We start from the raw sequence: 20,424 nt of genomic DNA, 5'->3' as shown, positions 1-20,424 counted from the left end.
AGCATTGGAGGAAGATCACCTCCTCTTTCATGGTCATTAGATATGGAAAAGAAGATCTTTGCCATGTAAGAAACTATATTATAATCTCTTCTTGCTTCTCTTCCATGGTTAGCAGTTGGGTACAATTCGCAAGTTTCTCATTGCTTGCAAGGTGATGGATTTTTCTAACAATCTCCAGAAATTCTTGTGTCCAAGTGACCAGACTTAACTAGTACACAGAGCTTCCAGATAAGCACTGGAAAACAGAAACATTACGAAGAAAATCTGTACTGCATTTTGATTCCTCAAATGTACCATAGAACACAGTACCAATTCAAAAATTTTGTTTGGACTGCAAATTTCTAATGGTCTTTTTCTTTGGGTAGTGGTGTGGGGGAGAAGGATAGGGTTTACTAGAACACACTGAACTAATTCTCAAGGTAAGAGACAGCTTCCTTGATGAAGATGTGGTTTAATACTAGATGAACATCTATCAACAACATTCAAGAAGCCATTAACAAACACACGTTCATTCATATACACACAAACAATTGTTTATAAAATTATTTCAATTTCCGGCTAATGTGCCGATAAAAGTATCCAACTGATGCAACTACACATGTATAACATTGCATGGATGATTTGAAGGTTACATCCAAGTGTTCAACAGATGCATTACTGGTTGGTACTCGGTATCAAAACGAAGTTGTATCAAATTCATCTAATTTTTCACAAAAGTCAGAACAAACATGAAATGGCCAGAGAAGCGGACCTCACTTGAAATCTTGCTTCCCTTGTATAGATCGATCCTTTCTTAATCACTTAGTGCTACCTTATAACCAAAACATGATTCTTGTAATAAAAGAAATAAGAGATTTGTGGAAGAAAGGAACATTAATTAGGAGGAAAGTGAAATTTTGGAATACTCTGAATTGTCACAGGAAAGGACGGATATATTCTACAATGAAGAAACACTTCCATCCCGACCTCTTGCATTGTTTCCCCTTGAATTTGAACCCCACTCTATAGCTTCTGCTACAGCTCGTTGACGTTCTTCTGCACTGTCTTCATCCTGATGATCTCCATCCTCATTTGGTGCTTTCTTCTCTGGAGCTGAACATGAAACAGGAAAAGGTGAAGGTACTTCGTCTTCAGAACCCACCGATAGGAAACTCAGAGCACTCACAACATCACTCATCAAGGGGCGAACTGATGATTCTTCTTGAAGACACATGGCAGCAACTGCAACTGCTTGATTCAAACCTCTCACTGGAAAGTCCCCTTGTAAGAGGGGATCGGCCATCTCTGGGAACGTTTTTGGGTCTTTGAAAAATGGTTGTGCCTGTTCAGCACAGTATGATATTCACCAAGATAAGTCAAGAGAATAGTTTGAAGTTACCATGCAAAGGTTAGATTATCTATACTGGGCTTGTGTCCAGGTTCTTATGTATTAGGGAATTAGGAACTCTTGTAAAAGAAATGAACGAAGGGAACACTGACTATGATAAAGAAAAACAGCACTGAATTTTGAAAAATAACTTACCTATCTAGTGGAAGAGGGAATATGTTATGGAAACAACCATGATATCAAGTAAGTACGATTCATGACTCAAGATAACAGGCATCAGTTCCTAGAAATAGATGCAACACTGCATTGTGGGTTTGGACAGCCAATTAAGCTGGATGAATTGCCCAGAAAACCTGGTTTCCTGATACATCTATGATATGCATTAGTAAAAGTGCATAGCATGAGATATTTGGATAAGGGAATAATGAATGAATGACATAAGCTGCCATATTTGTGGCATAATAATATGCCAATAACTGCTGGAAAACAAATTATGGGTGGATAGACACAGGCACACATGCAAAGATGTGTGATACTTAGCATTATATGGGGGGGGGGGGTACTTCCTAGCATCTAAGGCCAAAGATTTGTTTCTGGAAAAATGTGCCTTTCTCACATGGGAATCCTTAAAGCAGAGTATGCAACTTTATCAAGATACCTTTTTTTTTTTTTTTTGGGGGGGGGGGGGGGGGGGGCAATGGTTTCTAGCATGTATTGTAGTTTGAAAGATGCAGAAAAACCTCCCCTGATTTGCAACCAAGAGTTCCATAAGGTTACAGTTAGTTATGATAAAAAGGTTGTATCTGTAACAGACAAAACTTTAATGTCTAGTCAAATAAATATTAAACTGTAACTGGAAAAGGGAAATCCAGGCTCACAAACATACCCTACCTACCAAGTTTTGAAAGAACGACATAACTTCTCAAAAATATAAACCATCAATCTGCCTTTATGTTAGCAAAACCAGCAGAAACAATATCTTCCTAATTAGAAAATATAAGGGGGTTCATAAGCTTCCTGACTCATCCAACCTCTATACAACAACCATAACCTTATCCCAACTAAATGTAGTGGAAAGAAGCTGAGACAGAGAAATAAGAGATGTAAAAATAAGTAATTTAATGTTCTGTTGGTTCCCTATTCTGTCACCAATTGTCAACATTAATGCAACACTACCTTATCGCCCCAGTCAAGAAGAGATTTCTTTCTTATAAGTATTACCAGTCCTGTTGTTGGGCGAGGTTTTTTTATTCTTGCTCTACAGTGACCCTTAGACCCATTTGGTGGAATGAGTCCCTTACAAATTGTAATTTTTTTTAGCAGAATGTAAATAAAAGAAAGACAACAGGAGATAAACAAGAGATATACCATTTATCCACCAAAAAAAAAAAAAAAAAAGAGAAGAAAGAAATATACCCAAGAAACTAGGTTTTGCTCCTCCGTTGGCCTTGTGGTGTCAATGGCTCTTCTTCCAGATATTAGCTCCAGTAAAACAACTCCAAAACTGTATACATCCGACTTCAATGTCAGCTGACCTGTTCTTGCATACTCTGGGGCACAGTAACCATATGTCCCCATCACACGTGAAGATACATGTGTCTTATCTCCAACAGGTCCAAGCTTGGCAAGGCCAAAATCTGAGAGTTTTGGATTGAAATCTTCGTCTAGCAAGATGTTGGATGACTTCAGATCTCGATATATAACAGGAGGGTTGGCTTTATCATGCAAATATTCCAAACCTTTGGCAGCACCTGATGCTATTTTCATTCTCGCATACCAACTTAATGGTTTTTCGTTTGGTGGAACATCTACAGCATAAGCATTGAGAACTACATAGTGTGAGTACTTTTAGGTAGTTAATTTTGGACGATCAGTTACAGAAGAGGACTAAAGAGGAAATGTTAGTTAAACAGAATAAACAGCAGTCACTTGAAGACCACCAGTAATTTGTAGAAAAAATTTTCTGAGTTCAAAAGAGTTTGGGAGAAACAGGACGAACCAAGTAGATGGTCTTCAAGAGATCCTAAAGAAAGAAACTCATAAACTAAGAGCCTCTGATCTCCATCAGCACAATAACCAATGAGATTGACCAGGTTAGGATGGTGTAGGAGACTCAGCATCAAAACCTCAACAAGAAACTCTCTATTTCCCTGTAATCCATTTCTGTCCAGTTGCTTCACGGCTACAATCTGATCACGTTGACCAAAAAAAAATGGTGACGATAATTTTTCTACGTCTAATTGAGAGTGACTGAGAGTGTGTGTGTGTGTGTGTGTGAGAGAGAGAGAGAGAGAGAGAGATTACAGTGAAAAGAAAAATTAGAAGTTCATACCTGTCCGGTATTCTCAAGTTTACCCTTATAGACTCTTCCAAATCCACCCTCACCAAGTAAACATTCCTGCCGAAAATTCTTCGTTGCTGAGGCTAGCTCACGGAAAGTAAAAGTCTGTGCCGCAATGTTAGTGTTATCCTTTTTATCATTTGCAGCTCTGTTAGCATCATCCTTCCTATCTGTTGTCTTTATGCTAATCTCCACAGGCAACACTAAGTATCCATTGAACGAGGATGATTTAGAAATTCTATTCAACCTCATTTTTTTTCAATTCACTTCATATTTGCATGTTGAGAAAGTAGAGCTTTCTTTTTTGGCCTATAAATTTAATTTTCTTATCATCCATTTAACATTTCCAGACTAGTCAACTTGTGAGAAAGTATCTCAATTTCACTGGTCAACCATGCCAGTTAAAATTGTGGTTGATCCATATTATATGAAAGTAATATTTGATATGAAGAAAATGATTGAAGGAGCTCTCTGATGTTTTGAGTAGATTGACTAGACATATTGTACATTCTAATTCTCTCAATGGACAAATTTAATACATCAGAAGGCATGTCAGGTTCAAACTCTAAATAAGGAAGAACATTCTCATGAATTTAGGGACATCGAATTGTAGAACACGCATAGGCAAAACTCTAAGAGCTTGAAATAAAAATCAGATAAAAAGCATGTTTCTTGAAAATGTCAGGAGAAAGAGGAAAAATTTAGAAATGTTAACATCAACATCTAGTTGCTCAAATATCACTTGTATGGGTATGTAATGACTTAGTTCTACATGGTAAAAGAAAACTATTTTTATCATGCGTTAAAGAAATAGCCAATCCATGAGTTATGGTTTTCTATTATAGATTTAAATGACCTTAGAAACAGAGAGAGTGGATGAAGTGAAAGAAGCTTTTTGCAGAGAGGTGGGATCTTGGAAGGTTGATTCATTTTAAGTACCAAATAATGTACTCTGTGTTCAATAATAAGTTTTTACTCTTACTCAGATAACTAAGACATTACTGTGTTTTGTATGCATTACTGGAATGCATTCTGTTAGGACACTAAGTTGAGAGTGTAAGGCCAGGGGAACTGTAGGGTATCAAAACAACCAAGTCGGGGACAAGGGCAAGTGGCAGCATCCTATTGAGGAACAATCACTCTCTTGTAGTGGCCTATGTGGAAAGTAGTTAGTTAGGGTTTTGTTGGAGATTATTGGGGCTATATTAGTAGGCATAGGGAATAGACAAAAAGGGTGGGGGGATTAAATAGTGTCTTTCATGGCAAGCTTACTTGTGAAGAGGGGATCTGGATTGGGTATTCTGGGGTTTGGGAGTTCTTGTATTGCAGAGTGTTTTGACAATTTCAATGGAGAATCAATCATAGTATTCCTGGTTGTATTTCCTGTCTACTCTTTTCAATTCCATTGTGTGTGTGTGTGTGTGTGTAAGGGTGAGTCAATTAAGGTGGGAGAGTGTGTGTGTGCTTTGGGGTGTGAAGGGACCTACAGAGTTCTGCTGAGAGCTGGTTGCAGGGGTTTTCTCCATTTAATGGGATTGATTGGGTGTTCCTAAGAACTTGTATCAGAGTGTGTCAATCCAGGGGATGTTCAGCAGCTGACTGGAGGCTAGGGTTGACGAAATCGAGTAGGTGGTTTGTGGATTGCAGGGTTAGGTATGGGACATGGGATCCAAACTTGAATCCCTAACCCAGCGTATGGAGGAGGAGGAGAGGAATCAGGAAGGGATGAACTACGAACTTTCCTGCGAAGAGGAAAGGCCTTCAACATGGGTTCGCCCTCACCAGCGCTCAAGAGGGCCTCAGTCAGGGACAATCTAGACTGGGAATTCAGGGGTTTGAAAGTTCTTGTATCACAGTGTGTTTGTGCCAATTTCAATGGAGAATCAATCATAGTAATCTCGGTTGTATTTCATGTTTACTCCTTCCAATTGCAGTTCATGTGCATATGAGGGTGAATGAATTAAGGTGGGGGGTGTGTGTGTGTGTGCTGTGGGGTGTGAAGGGACCTACAGAGTGCTGCCTAGAACTGATTGCAGGGGCTTTCTCCATTTAATCTAGGGATCAAATGGGGGGGGGGGGGTTCGTAACACACTCAGTATCAGGAACACATTCTGGATGTAAAAACACTTTTTGGATACTCAAAAAGGAAAACCTGTCTAGTAGACATTTCGTTCTTAAATCCTTAGAACACAGCCAAAAATGCAGCCCGTCATGGAAAGAATTTTCTTCCATTGCTTGGTCTCTCATTCTCCAGCTCAACTATCAAGTAACCCCTCCCAAGCCTTGACATCAACACTCTTCTTTTTTCCTACGAATCATAGAAGGGGTAAAAGGCACAAACTATATCATAGAAGCAGATTTGCAGATATCTTAGCCTATAGTGATCCTTTTACCTTAGATAGCCACAAAAACAATGTTGGATAAGCTCGAAGATCACGTTTATATGAAGTGAGGGCTCGGCTTCTACGGAGGAAAATAAAAGAAACCAAGTGCCTCCAGGCTTTAAGAGCTGGATATGAAAGTATGAGGTGTACCATGTCAGAATCAAGGTTGAGAGTAAGGATGCTTCTCAAATAGACTTGGAAGTAAGGGTTTTGGATATCTGATCTGAAACTTCTTGATCGAATAGGCAAAGGGGTTTTGATTGAGAAGGGATTGATAGGTTACTCAATGATTCCATACTTTGCTTGTGAAATGTAGTCATTCAAGAGACTACAATGCAAATAAATGGATGTGAGACTCTTTGTTCCTGCTGACCAATTGATTCAATCAAAAGGAGGAAAAAGGGGGATTTCTTCTGCCTTTTTTTTAGTTGCTAAGTCTGTAACTCCCATAGCATGAGATCACCAGTACAGTTTTCAACTACTCTTTTGGAAGAACAGAACTGAAGCTAACCAATGAGGGTTATACTCTGAAAATATTATTTTTTGATCTAAACATAGAGTATCGAATTTTTGCCCATGAGTTGTTCGGTGGAATGTCCAAGAAATGTAAGTTTCTGTTTTTAAGAATGTAATTGGTCAAATATGTATCAAACAGTGTTCATAGTCTCAGTTTGAGCATATTCTTCATTCACTGAATGCAAAGGCACACCAAGAAAAGATTGCTGTGGGTATCTTCAATCTACATTTGAATGTTGATGGGGGTAATTGAGGCAATCCTAATCAAAAGCAATTTGACATGGTAAGGAAAAGTTTTCCTACGGAAAGAAAGCATATATAATGGGGAGTTCTCCCTCAAAATACCAAAAAAAAGAAAGACGTAATTATATATGATTCATCATTATCATGTCAAGAAGATCTAATGCAACAAAATTCAAGTAGTCGTTAACACCAAAGCCAAACAGTTGCAGAGGCAGAGGAAGATTAAGAACACTTACCCTGCGGTATTGGTGGTGATGCAGCAGGAGGTGGTTCTTTCCGGGCTACGGGGCTTGGACTCCTGCTGGGACTTATCTTCCTGGACCCCTTCTTGTCATGGGATGAAAAACACGAAAAGCAACTCATATTTCTGATCTTTGAGAGAAGTGAACTCAGAGACCTGCACCAGCCTCTTTGTCCCAGAAACCCAACCACCCAAAAGTTAGAATGCAGAGCTGAATCAAGGTAAACCTCCCTTCAACAACCTGGTGTGAACCCTTTTAATCGGAAAGCCAAAGGACTCCGTTAAGCTTCTCTTCTTTTTCTCTTAAAAGACCATGAAAGGACAAACCCACCAAAAATAAGGGTAGCCGGACACTAAAACCACCTCAAATAGTTCGTAAACTGAGTTCCTAAATCACGGAAAAGCATTAAGAGGGAGAACACAAAGCCGGAGGCCTCTCAGAGAATTGAAAGACCTCAAAAGATCCGAAGAGAGAATCATGAAAAGAAAACCTCACAACATACAGACGTGTTAGCCATGTTTGGGTATGAAATGAGCGGAGAAGAAAACGGAAGGTCATTCCTTGAAGAACTCCCGATAACAAGGGGGAGAGCCATAGATTCATTTTGAAGGTTTCTCAAAGAAGACGTGCGTCCAATTTTGCGGGGTTTGGCGGAAAATCCTTGGGTTTCCAGGCTTTATTGCCGTTGGGAATTTTGGTTAAACGTGGAAATCATATAAAATTAAGGTTTCCATAAACAAATACTACAAGACCAGAGAGATAGATACTTTGACCAAATGGATTGAAGACAACGGGGAGACAGAGAGAGGAAGATGTAATGGTTTGTGGGTCGCCACGATTTTCATTTTCTCTCTCCCTAATCTGCTAAATAAGCCGAGAAGATCTCGAGAATCTACCATTGCCTGATGTCACCTGTTGAGTGTTGCCCAACAACGATAACAAATTAGTCTGTAACGTAACACGCCCAAATATTCAAATTTTGGCGCAGAAAACCCAACATGACCTCACCAGCCAACGGGGGGTGTCTATTGGTCGGGCCTAATCAGGCCAAACGGTCCAAAAATGCCGGACCATCTACAATCTATTTAATATTTGTTTCGGCTTGGTCTTGGCTGTATCGGGCCATGTGTCCATGGGCTGTAATTAAGGGTGTCGATTCGGTACGGTAACGGTAATTCGGTTCGGTATGGTACGGTATTGAATTTGAAAACCTCAAACCATAACCGCACCGACCATATTTATACGGGAACGGAAAAACAAAAACAAAAAAACGGAACGAGAGGAGGGCCCGACACAAGGGAAGGAACAGGCAAAGCAGAAGGAGGGGAAGAAGCCACAAGCGAACAACAAAGCCGAAACAGCCAGAACAGCCAGACACAAAAACCCAAAAAGAGCAACAAAGGGAAGAACAAGACAAACGACAAACAGAAAACCGAGAAGAAACAGAGAAAACAAAAAACGAACAGAAGAAGGGAAACCAGAGACAAAAAAGCAGCAACACACAAAAACACACAAAAATAGAAGAGACGAACACAACAAACACAAAAAAAAACCCAAAAAACATAAAAAACGAGATAGAAAGGACAGAAAAGCCAAAAAACACCAAGAGAGGGAACAAGACCAAACACAAGCACACGAGCACAACAAACACCACGAAAAAAAGAAAGAGAAAAAAAAGACAAAAACAACACCCAACAAAAAACACCCACCCCAACAGCAACCACGACTCCCGACTCAAAGAAGGGACCGAGAAAGTTAGGGTTAAACAAAAGGTTAATACACGAATGGAGGAAAGGAACGGAAACGACAAACAACACGAACAAAAGACAAACCGAATTTGGAAAGAGGAAGGTTAAACGGAGGACGGTTTAACGGTTTTTAACCAAATTGACACCCTTATCTGTAATGGTATGTGGGTCCACCACGATTTCAATTGGGGGGTGGGACTGAGATTTTAGAAAAACATCTTGGGTGAGGGCACTTTCCTATGCTAGAACATCAGCTATTATGTTTGCTTCCCGATAAGAAATGTGTCAAATATTGATAGCAGTGAAGGATTGTTTGATCTTCGTAATGTCTTCGATGATCGAAAAGAGTTTACATGGTGCTATCTTTAGGCCGTGACGCAAAATGTATTACAAGGTTTGATTGTCAGTCTCCACCTCTATGTTGGTCAAGTTAAAACCACGGGCCCACAACAGTGCTTGACGTTGATAAAAATAGGTATTTCATTAATTTGATAAGAGTTATATCTGGGATATTTATAACAATTGTCTTATTAGTATAGGGCTACATATGTCATTTATCTCAAGGCTACATTTGTCATTTATGTATTCTCAGCACGCCCCCGCAAGCGAAGCACGTCCTTGACTGCAAGCTTGTCCCTCAAAAAATAGAACCGTAGGTGAGACAGAGGTTTGGTAAAGCCATCGGCAATTTGATCAACAGTAGAGAGAAAAGTGCGCACTACCAAACTCTTTGTAGAAACAAGCTCCGTACATAGTGAAAGTCAATCTCAAGATGTTTCATTCGTGAATGAAATACAGGATTAATAGTAAGAAACGTTGCATTCAAGTTATCACAATAAACCATTGGTGTAGTGGGCAAAAATACTCCTAGCTCATGAAGAAGAGACCGAATCCAAAAGATCTCAGTGGTGGTAGAAGCAATAGCCCAATATTCGGCCTCAGTGGAAGAGCGAGAAACAATACGTTGTTTGTGAGATCCCCAAGATATCAAATGATTTCCAAAATAGACACAAAGCCCAATTGTGGAGTGGCGAGTGTCAAGATCACCAGCCCAATTAGAGTCCGAATATGCCTTAAGACAAATAGAAGATTGGGGGCCAAAATGAAGCCCAAAAGAGGATGTGCCTCGAAGATACCGCAATATGCATTTGACAGTAGTCCAATGGAGATTAGTTGGCGAATGCATAAATTGAGCAACATGCCCAACAGCATAAGAAATGTCTGATCGAGTAAAGGACAAATATTGTAAAGGACCTACGATTTGAAGAAATAAGGTACCATCAGATAAGGGAGAACCACTTGTAGCTGAGAGAACAGTAGTAGCCAAAGGAGTAGCAATTGGCTTAGCATGAATCATATCAGTGTGAGCTAAGAGATCTAATACATATTTTTGTTGACTCAAAAATAAACTCTCGGAAACCCGATGAACCTCCACACCCAAAAAGTAGTGTAAATCACCAAACAATTTGATAGCAAATGCGCCAAAGAGAGCCCATATAAAAGAATCAATGGAAGGTGTATTATTCCCCGTGACAAGGATGTCATCCACATAAATGAGAAAATATATCACAATAGATCCTTTGTGGAAGACAAACAATGATGTGTCAGACTTAGATGCAACAAATCCTTGAGATAGAACAAAGTTACTCAATTTCAAGTACCAAGCGCGAGGGGCTTGTTTGAGCCCATATAGTGACTTCTTTAATAAACAAACAAAATTTGGCCGAGATGGGTCACTATAACCAGGAGGCTGTGTCATCCAATTGATGCACAGGCCAAACATGGGTAACAACTAAAGATAAGACAAGACATATTGTAACGGGCTTGACCACAGGACTGAATATTTCTCCAAAGTCAAATCCAGGCCTTTGATGATAGCCTTTGGCAACTAAACGAGCTTTGTAACGAGAGATGGATCCATCATAATTGCACTTAATGCAGAAAACCCATTTGCAGCCCACTATATTTTGAGTAGAAGAAGGTGGGACTAAAATCCAAGTATTATTCTTAACTAATGCATTTAATTCTTCCTCCATTGCACGACGCCACTGTGGATACTTTGCTGCTTGAGTATAAGCAGTGGGCACAAAATCCACAGAATTAGTGCTACTAAGTAAATTGAGACGATGAATTGGTTTTAAAGAACCAGTTTGAGATTTGGTTATCAATCTTGAACGCGTAGAAGTGGTAGTAGGTACTAAAGTAGACACCATATCTTTTGAAGAATCGATAACAACATGCTTAGGTGCAGGCCCAGTAGAAACATGAGGCCCATTAGAACTAGGAGCCATTATATCTCTTGAAGAATCAGTAACTACATGCTTAGGTGTAGGCCTAGTAGAAACATGAGGCCCATTAGAACCAGGAGGCATTATATCTCTTGAAGAATCAATAACTACATGCATAGGTGTAGGCCCATTATCAAAAACAAGTAACTCTTGAGAGGAATCAGCAGACAACCCATTAGAAGATGCTTTGTAACAATCAGTGACAGCAGTAGGTTCAGGACAAATATGCTTGTTACATGGTCCCTTAGAAGCAGTTATTGGAATACCATTCTCAGCATGATTAACATGAGATACATCAGAAACTTGTGCAGCAGAAGATGAAACAACAGTATGGACAGGAAGTGAAGGAATAAAAGACATAGTAGAGGGAGAAGCAGTAGAAGATAAAGAGGAAGATAGAGTAGCATGATCAGAAGACTTAGAAAACCATGAAAGATCAAACAAAGAGGATGAAGCAGCAGAAGTACAAGGAAACACATCTTCAACAAATCTTAGATTTCTAGAAATATAAATGTGTCCAGTAATAGTATCAAGACACTTATATCCAGAAGATGCCATTTGTATCAACAAATCTTAGATTTCATCAAAAGAGTGTTTGAACAAAGCTTGATAAGGAAAGATGCCATTAAGGACAAAATTGGGGGTACAATTAATGACATAGGCTGTTGTTTGTATAGCAACAGACCAAAAATTAGCAGGTAAACTAGCATGAGCAAAAGAGCCAAGGCAGATTCAACTAAGTGTCGATTCTTTCGTTCTGAAAGACCATTTTGTTGAGGAATGTGGTGACATGAAATACGATGACAAATACCATTTGAAGCTAAAAAAGAGGAAAGCTTAACATACTCACCACCCCCATCAGATTGTAATGACCAAATAGAACATTGGAAATAATTTTCAACCAATGACTTAAAACGAACAAAAATAGAATGAACATCTAATTTATTACACATTGGATAAACCCAACAATACCGAGTAAATCATCAATGAATACAACAAAATAACGAAAATTATCAAAAGATTTAACTGGCATTACAACAAATCTGAATGAACAATTTCCAGACAGCAGTGATGGATATCTGAGAACAAGTGGAAAGAGACCATTGCTACTCTGGCCTTGAAAGAGAGTTTTCTGAGTCAGAGAATTCTTTAAGAAAAACTCAGAATTAGTACATTCAAAGACAAGATTATTATCAGCACAAAATCGACTAACAGAGAGAAGATTATATTGTATGGAAGGAACACAAAGAACACCAGTAAGCAAAATAGAATGATTAGAAAGAGACATCATGGAAGAACCAATATGAGAAATGACCAAACCTTGACCATTTCCAATAACAATGTTCTCTGAACCAATATAGGAATCACAAATTGCAAGATTAGAAATATCTGCAGTTAAATGATTATTAGAACCACTGTCAAGCAACCATGTATTTGGGGAAAAAACAGAAGAGATGCAGGACGAAGCACAAAACTTACCAATGAACGCATGATTGTAATGTTGAGGACAATTAGCACATTCATGACCCTCAAGTTGACATAACTGACACCTAGATCTAGGTGTATTCAAGAAGGATGGAGCATTGATACTAGAAGCATTACCACAAGAAGCAGAGGTGTTACCATATTCGAATGTAGAATTTTGAAAGCCAAGATTACCATAGCCACGACCAGTAATAGAAGTTTGAAATCCACGACCATAGTTCTGAAATCCATTACCGCGACCTTGAAAATGATACTGACCTTTATAACCAGCATAACGCCTATTATGATTTCGATATGGACGCCGATATCCAGAAGCACCTGGATGACGATTTGCAGAAACATTAACTTGGTAGTTAGGACGAAAACGACCATTAATAGCAGCATTAGCAGTCAGAATAGTTGCTGTTGCAGTAGTTGCAGAATTGTGTAGGAACAATTCATGATTAAGAAAAAATCCAGAGAGATCAAGAAATGTCATCGGCTCAGATCTAAGACGAACAGAGGTAGCAACATCTCGATAATCCTCACCGAATCCACGAAGAACAGCAAGAACCAGATCCGCATCAGCAACAGGAGAGTCGGCGACAGCAAAAGCATCGGTTAACAACTGAACTTCAAGAAGATATTCAGAAACAGAGGAATTTCCTTTTTGTATCTTTAGAAGACGATCTTTGAGATCCATCACTCTAGATCAAGAGGATGATGAGAAGACCCTCGCAAGACGTTGCCAAGCATCATACGCAGAAGTTGCATTAGCCACATAGGGCATCGTTACCTCAGTCAAAGATGAGAAGAGCCAAGAGATAATAAGTTGATCTTGTCTCTCCCAAATCATAACAGCAACAAGATCAGCCAAGTCAGGCCGAGTAACAGATTCATCCACGAAACCAAGCAGTCCATGCCCTCAGAGGAGAGGTAGGAACTGTGCACGCCACAGTTAAAAGTTTGATTCAGTGAGATTAAGAGGTAAAGAGAGTGCTACATTCAAAGAAACCACGGTAGAATTCGAAGAGAACATTGGAGCTGCACTAGAAGGCGATGACATTGTTGGATGCGCGAAGAAAAACAGCAATAATCAGCAACCGATCTTGAAAAAGCACCACCTCAAATCTTGAAATAGCAAGAAATCTTGAAACGATCACTTGAAAAACAGAAACAGATCTTGAAGAAAAACAGCAACAAATCTTGAAATAGCAGCAATCGGCAACAGACTTGAAATAACAGAGTGAAACAGCATCGTGAAATCTTGAAACGATCACCGTTGAAGCTTCGTAAAGAGGAACAGAAGCAGCCCTCTGAAGAGGAACCGAAGCAGCAACTTGTAAAAGAAAGAAAACAAAACAAGAGAAACCCTAACAAACCGAGAATCCCTAGGAATCAAATCTTGTGAGAGAACCAAACTGATACTATGATAGAAATAGGTATTTCATTAATTTGATAAGAGTTACATCTGGAATATTTATAACAGTTGTCTTATTAGTATAGGGCTACATATGTCATTTATCTCAAGGCTACATATGTCATTTATGTATTCTCAACAGACGCATTGCTAGAGCTGCAATTGTGAGAATTTCTTGAACCTGTGTGCCTCGTCCAAAACAGAATACCATATTTCCTTGATGATCTCTCGCGATGCCACCTAGTCCTCTGAGTTTGTGGTTTGCAAGAAAAGAGCCATCTACATTCAACTTTATGAAGTTGGGCTGAGGAAGCTCCCATTTTATATTGGATGGTACTAAACTCATATGCTCCTTATGTGTGACTCATTGAAGAATTGCAAGTTTTTCCAAATATGAAATGCAACTTTTTCAGGTGCTGTGAGAATCGTCAAAGGCTGTTCTGTGTGCAGATCATTTTTCTATTGAGTGAGGAGAGATAAGACTTTGTCAACTAGATGGCCCGGTTGTGTTAGTATAGTAAAGTGTAAATTCTCCCACACTGTATGTGCCAGTTGACAATTGACAAATATGTGATCAGGTGTTGTTTGTTGTTCCCCGTAGTGGAGGCAATGTGTAGAGCACAGGCAACCCCTCTGTTCTAGTGAAGATGTTGTGGGCAGCTTTTCATGTAAAGTTTTCCGTAAGAAATGTTGAACTCGAGGTAAAAGTGGGACTTTCCAAAAGCGTTTCCAGTTGAGAGGTGATGTTTGTGTGAGTGAACTAGCATTAGTTGCCAACAAATAAGCTAATCTGATTGTGAATATGCCATTTGTTGTCCACTGCCATACTTGTCTGTCTTCGAGCTAAGATACTAGGAGAGGAATTTCCAGAACTTTGCTTGCCACATCTGGTTGCCACCATCTTTGCAATAAATCTTTATTCCATGAATGTATGCGTCCATCAATGAAGTGTGAAAGAATTTTTGGGGCTAAGGTGGCAAAAGGGAAGCATCCCAAATCCCTAGGATATTGAGGGATCCAATCATCTATCCATGGATTAATAGTTTTACCATCTCCAACTTGCCACAAAAGTCCTTGTTTCAGTAGATCTCTTCCCATTAAAATGGATCACCATCCCCATGAATCTGATGCTGATGGAGAAACGTGTAGAAAAGATTAATGTTTGCAATACTTCTTCATCATAAGCCGGCACTAGAGAGAAGATGGATTTTGGAAGAGATCCCATGCCTTCCGAGACAGAAGGGCGAGGTTAAAATGTTGGAGGTTGCGAAAGTCTAGTCCTCCTTTTGATTTCGGGGAACACAACATATTCTAGTCGATGGTATGTACTTGCTGCTTAGCTCCAGCCAACCAGAAAAAACTTCTCATCTTTTTTTCCATGATTTGAATGGAAGCTTGAGGTAGTCGGAAGCATAACATGTAATGTGTGGGAAGAGCTGTTAGAGTAGATTGAACAAGAATTGCCTTGCTAGGGGATGCTAAGTATTTGGATTTCCGGCCTTGCAATCGAGCATTAACCCTGTCTATAAGTGTGTTGCAGTGCTTTTGCTTCATCTTTTTTGCAAAAAGAGGGATTCCCAAATATATGTCCTCAACCGTTGTAGGGGATATCTGGAAGTGAAGTGATAGCTCTCTTTTCAGTGATGCCGAAGTACTGCGACTGTAATGTGCTCGAGATTTGCTATAGTTAACTCTTGTCCCGAGATGGCATAGTACTGATTGATAATTTTTGCAAAAGAGCTAGCTTCTTTCTTGGAGGCCTGGCCAAATAAGATAAGGTCATTTGCGAAAGCTAAATGAGAAAGCCATTCTCCGCCCTGTGATAACTGAATGCCTATGATGATTCTATCTTGAACTGCTTGTTCAAGATGTGATGTTAACACTTCGGCACAAAGAACGAAGAGGTAGGGAGATAGAGGATCTCCTTGTCTGAGTCCTCTAGTTGGGGTAATTGTTGCAGTTGTTGATCCATTTACTAATGGAGTGTAAGAAATCGATGTAACACAAAACATTATCCATTCAATCCACTTGTCAGGAAAACCATATTTCTGTAGGGCGAGTTTGAGGAAGTTCCATTCTAATCTGTCATATGCCTTGCTCATATCCAATTTGACTACCATAATGCCTTTTTTCCTCCCCTTGTGCCCTTGAATTTTGTGCATGATTTCATGAGCTATTAAGATGTTGTCCTGGATATGTCCGCCTTTTATAAATCCATTATGTTGAAAAGATATCAGGTGTGGTAGGATGTGCTCGAGTCGTGATACCAAGATTTTTTATATGATTTTATAGCTCACGTTACATAAGTTGATGGGTTGAAAATCTCCTACCTGTGTGGGAGTGTCAATTTTCGGTATCAGAGCAATGTAAAGTGGAGTTGTGCTTTCGACAAAAAGTGCTAGAATAAAAAAATTGTTATTCCATATCCATCACTTCCTTTTGAATATGCTCCCAACTTTGTTGATAGAAAATTCTAGGAAAACCATCTGGACCTGGAGAATTGAGCCCATTTATTCCATGAACCGCTTCTCTAACTTCTTCATCGCTCATAGATTTTAGATGCCATTGCCGGTCATCCTCTGTAACTCTATCTTTTATTGGGTTCAGAAATCCATCCTGCTGTGTTGGGGAGTTTGACGTATATAACCATTTGAAATGTGACACAAAAGCCTGCTCTATGTCCTGTTGCTCTGTATATGTCAGACCATTTTGTTCCAGTGTTTAAGTCGGCTCACTAGTCTCTGTAACTTGGAAGCTATAATGTAAGAGTGAGAGCCTACTATTGTAGTTTTCCAAGAATTAAAAAGCACGTCAGAGTAAGATTCTTCCTCAGTCTAAAAGTGCTCGAAATTAAATGGTCGTTGCATCCTATGTCTTTCACCATCCATATATAAAAGAAGAACTTTATGATCTGAATGTGTCACCACAAGGTGAGTTACCTGAGCCTCTGGGAAGGCTGTTAGCCAATCGATATTGCAAATGAATTTATCGAATAAACCTTCAATTCTCTTTTGTCCTTATTGCTTGTTAGACTAGGTGAACTTAGACCCAATAGTGGGAATGCATAAAATATTTGTGTCATTCACAAATTGATGCATAGGTTGGATTTGGGAATCGAAATAGTGTGCCCAACCCTGTCTAACTGAATGATTTATATAAGAATTCCAGTCTCCTACAATGATCCAAGGCTTGTCAATGAAAGAAGCTAAGTTGTGCAACGTTTGCCATTGATATTGTTGGGTATTCAGCGCTGAGCTCAAGTACACAAAAGTCAGACCATATATTAGGAGAATCACCACATAGCAAGTGCACACACCAGTTCGAACACCACACCACATCCACGGTTGTGGAACCTTTCCAACAACAAACAAGACCACCCGCATTTCCTATGGGTGATTACAGCCAACTGATTGTAACCCCATTTATTACATAGCACATGCATATTTATCTTTCTAGACTTAACTTCAGAAATAAACACAAAGTTGGGTCTATGCTTCAAAAATAGGGCATGAAGTTCTTTCTGTATAGAGGACCAACCCAATCCTCTATAGTTGAGCGCAAAAGCTCTCAATCTCCGACGATGGCCTTGCCGGGCTAGCCATCATTGCCTCAGTGCACAGCAGATTTGACCCATATTGGTCAACTTTTAGTCTCTTGCCTTTGTCCTGTTCTATATCATTGTTATCCTCATCTTTAACGTCATGTAAGAGTAGCTTGCATTTGCATGGGAGTATGTCATTGCCTTCAGTAATGATGAGCTTTCCAGAGCCCTTTCGGCTTGAGGAGAGAGGGAATGTGGCAGCCCAAAGGTTATGCAGATCCAACTCCACCTTTGTTGGGATAGCATTATGTAAGCCTTCAACCGAGGTATTTGGAGGAGCCGATGGTGGAGTGAACATGTTGACCACTTCTAAAGTAGACTGTTGGAAAATGCCATGTCAGCATTTGCCACATTAGCTTCCATTGGTTTTGATGATAACAAACATGAATTATTAATGGCTATATTGAGTTGTGTTGTCTTAGTTCAAGATGAGAAACAAGTGTACCAACTCCAAGTCAATACCATATGCTCAAGCTAAGTCAAAGCCAAAATCATGCCAAGATGGACATGAAGATAATCATGAAGAATGTAATACAAGAAGACTCAAGAACTTCAATGATCAAGACTTAGGCTGAATTAGGGCTTAGGACACTCTCGCACACACATATATGTAAATGCATCAATTATATGTAATTCATGCTACTAGAGTGACCTAGGACATGTTAGTGAGGTGTACAATGCTTAGGGTTGACCAAAAAGTCCAAAAACCCAAGTCATGTCCCAGCCCCAAACTTGTTCAACAAAATAGAGCTCAAACGGTGGACCATCTAGTCTATGTTTCTAATTTTTTAGAAACAGAAGGCCAGATGGAATTTCTATCTGGGCTAGTCAAGCCAGACAGACGACCGTCTGGCCCTGACTAAGTCATAACGGCTAGTTTTTTAACGGATCTTTTCCAGACGGACGACCGTCTGGGCTGAAAACAGGACAAAAATTATGTCCGTTTTCTATCCGTTGGGGATTGGGTTTAGGCACTCAAAGGTGCTCTATATAAACCCAATTTACCTCATTTGAGATGGTGGAACCTCACACTTGATCAACTACTCCCCAAATAATCTCAAGCTCTCAAAATACAAGAAAGCCATTGGGTTTTGTCTCTCACCCTCTCTCCAACCTTGAAGAATATACAAAGGTGTTAAAGTAAGCTTGTGGAAGTCAAGCTTGAGGTGATTGAAGGCTTTGGTGGTGCATGCATTTCATATCTTGAGCATACAACTCTTATTGCATCACACACACACAAGAGGTAAAGTGTCACACCTCTTGTTAGGGTAACATCCTTCTCTTGTAACTGTTTTCAATTCTAGTCTAGGTAGATTAGAATTGGTTTTGGGTACTCTTGCCCGTGAACAAAGATTGGTTGGGTGCTCTTGCCTATGAACAAAGATTGAAGAGGGTGCTCTTGCCCTAAGATCAACAAAGATTGTAAAGGGTGCTCTTGCCCCATAACAAAGATTGTAAAGGGTTTGATCTCTACCCATTGTATTGAAAGATAATCACTAGTGGAATACTCTCTTGAGGCCAAGAGAGGAGTGGACGTAGACTTGCAAAGTCGAACCACTATAAAATACTTGTCTTGTGGTTGATTGTATTGTTTAATTTCATTTGAATTTTCAATTTACCTTGTATTTCCGCACAAACTGAAAAATTGGGACAATCCACTAGTTGCAACCTAATCACCCCCCCTCTAGGTTGCACCAACACAGACGTTGGAGATGCTTCAGGTGAGAACTCTAGCAGTGTATGCGGGGGGTTCAGATGGTGCACCATGAAATGCATATCCACATCTCTATTATCCTGATGAATTATTGCCTCGGAAACTGTGAAACCCAGCCCTAACCTTGACCCAAAAACCCTGTTGTTTGTAGGTCCGACAACCCGAAGTAAAGCAAGAAGTCAACTTTGGACCATTTTAGTTGAAGACTTGGTTACTGGCTTTGAATCCGTGAGTGTTGATGTTAGTGTTCCATTTATGGAAACTGCATCCTGATGAAGATCGAATTAGTTGATAGACTTGGAGTGCTCTCTGTCTTGGTTCAAAGGCATTTCTACCTACTAGGTAAGTCACTTGGTGTGTGTGCAAAACCCCTTTATGTTTGGATTTGATATAGCCTTCATTTCCTGTTTTGGACTTGCTGTCCTCATTGGTCGACTGGACCAGTTGACCAATCCAATCGACCAATGGGTTCTGTTTTGCTAATTAGGTCTTTGCTTGCTCTATTTAAGTCCAATCTCGAGTCTACTTCGTATTTTCTGCCTCCAAACTCTTTGGAACGTACCAGAGCCCTTTGCAAGTCATCTCCCTTGCATCCTTGGTGATTATCTTGACGGATCTTCGTCAAAACTCGTGCTTTTACACAAAAAGGTATGTGATCATCCTCTTCTGTGTTTCATCTTTGATTCTTTATTATTTTTATTTCCTTTTCTGATTGAGGACAATAGTAGTGATGTTGTATCTCTGTTGCAACCATCACTATACTCTTTCCCTCTCTTTTCCTAAGCATCTAAAGCTTGGTGGATGATCTTCATCAAGATCATTACTCGCTTTTGAAGGAAAACTTGTATACATTCGCTTTCCTAATTTAGATTCATGTTCTTTAGTCTTATCTAATTTTCTTGAAGATCTATGCATGTTATTTATGATTTCTTATTCACAATCAGTTATCCATCATCCTATTGTTCTTGTCCATGATTTTTACTATGAATTCTTCAAGCACCATGATTGATCTAATTATGGTAACTTTTTGTTTCCTAATTTATAACTTGAAAACTTGATTTGATTAGTGTTTTAAAGTCCTCTATATACTAGTATGCTGCCATTGTAGTTTCCCCTTTGTTTAGTACCCTTTTGAA

The 20,424-nt window shown here is 39.5% G+C and overlaps 2 protein-coding genes across 2 annotated transcripts; both read right to left on the bottom strand.

The window, feature by feature from the left end:
* Nucleotides 1-419: 419 nt before the first annotated feature.
* LOC149022949 (putative serine/threonine-protein kinase PBL25) lies at nucleotides 420-7,899 on the bottom strand. The gene is made up of 5 exons (XM_089150836.1): nucleotides 7,048-7,899; nucleotides 3,660-3,871; nucleotides 3,327-3,516; nucleotides 2,744-3,135; nucleotides 420-1,321 (listed from the first exon to the last, which is right to left on the bottom strand). Exons 1-5 carry the CDS (start codon nucleotides 7,172-7,174, stop codon nucleotides 938-940), a joined length of 1,305 nt encoding a protein of 434 aa, XP_089006962.1. The 5' UTR covers nucleotides 7,175-7,899; the 3' UTR covers nucleotides 420-937.
* Nucleotides 7,900-12,026: 4,127 nt separating this feature from the next.
* Nucleotides 12,027-13,256, bottom strand: LOC149022948 (uncharacterized). The gene has a single exon (XM_089147735.1). The coding sequence runs from the start codon at nucleotides 13,254-13,256 to the stop codon at nucleotides 12,027-12,029; it is 1,230 nt and encodes a 409-aa protein (XP_089003861.1).
* Nucleotides 13,257-20,424: the final 7,168 nt, after the last annotated feature.

This window comes from Hakea prostrata, chromosome 3, assembly GCF_041222555.1.
Source record: "Hakea prostrata isolate BN-2017 chromosome 3, UWA_Hpros_2, whole genome shotgun sequence".
In the NCBI taxonomy this organism is placed as follows: Eukaryota; Viridiplantae; Streptophyta; class Magnoliopsida; order Proteales; family Proteaceae; genus Hakea; species Hakea prostrata.
Note: the sequence above shows the minus strand (reverse complement) of the source record. Positions and strands in the feature narration are given on the sequence as shown.

Bases quoted from the DNA above. Each gene is read 5' to 3' on its own strand.
- LOC149022949 (XM_089150836.1), bottom strand. From the start codon at position 7,174: ATGAGTTGCTTTTCGTGTTTTTCATCCCATGACAAGAAGGGGTCCAGG. The intron at 3,517-3,659 runs GTATGAACTTCT...CAACGTGATCAG, and splicing joins AACTTGAGAATACCGGACAG to ATTGTAGCCGTGAAGCAACT. The intron at 1,322-2,743 runs GTATATTTCTTT...TGTGCTGAACAG, and splicing joins AGCAAAACCTAGTTTCTTGG to GCACAACCATTTTTCAAAGA.
- LOC149022948 (XM_089147735.1), bottom strand. From the start codon at position 13,256: ATGGATCTCAAAGATCGTCTTCTAAAGATACAAAAAGGAAATTCCTCT.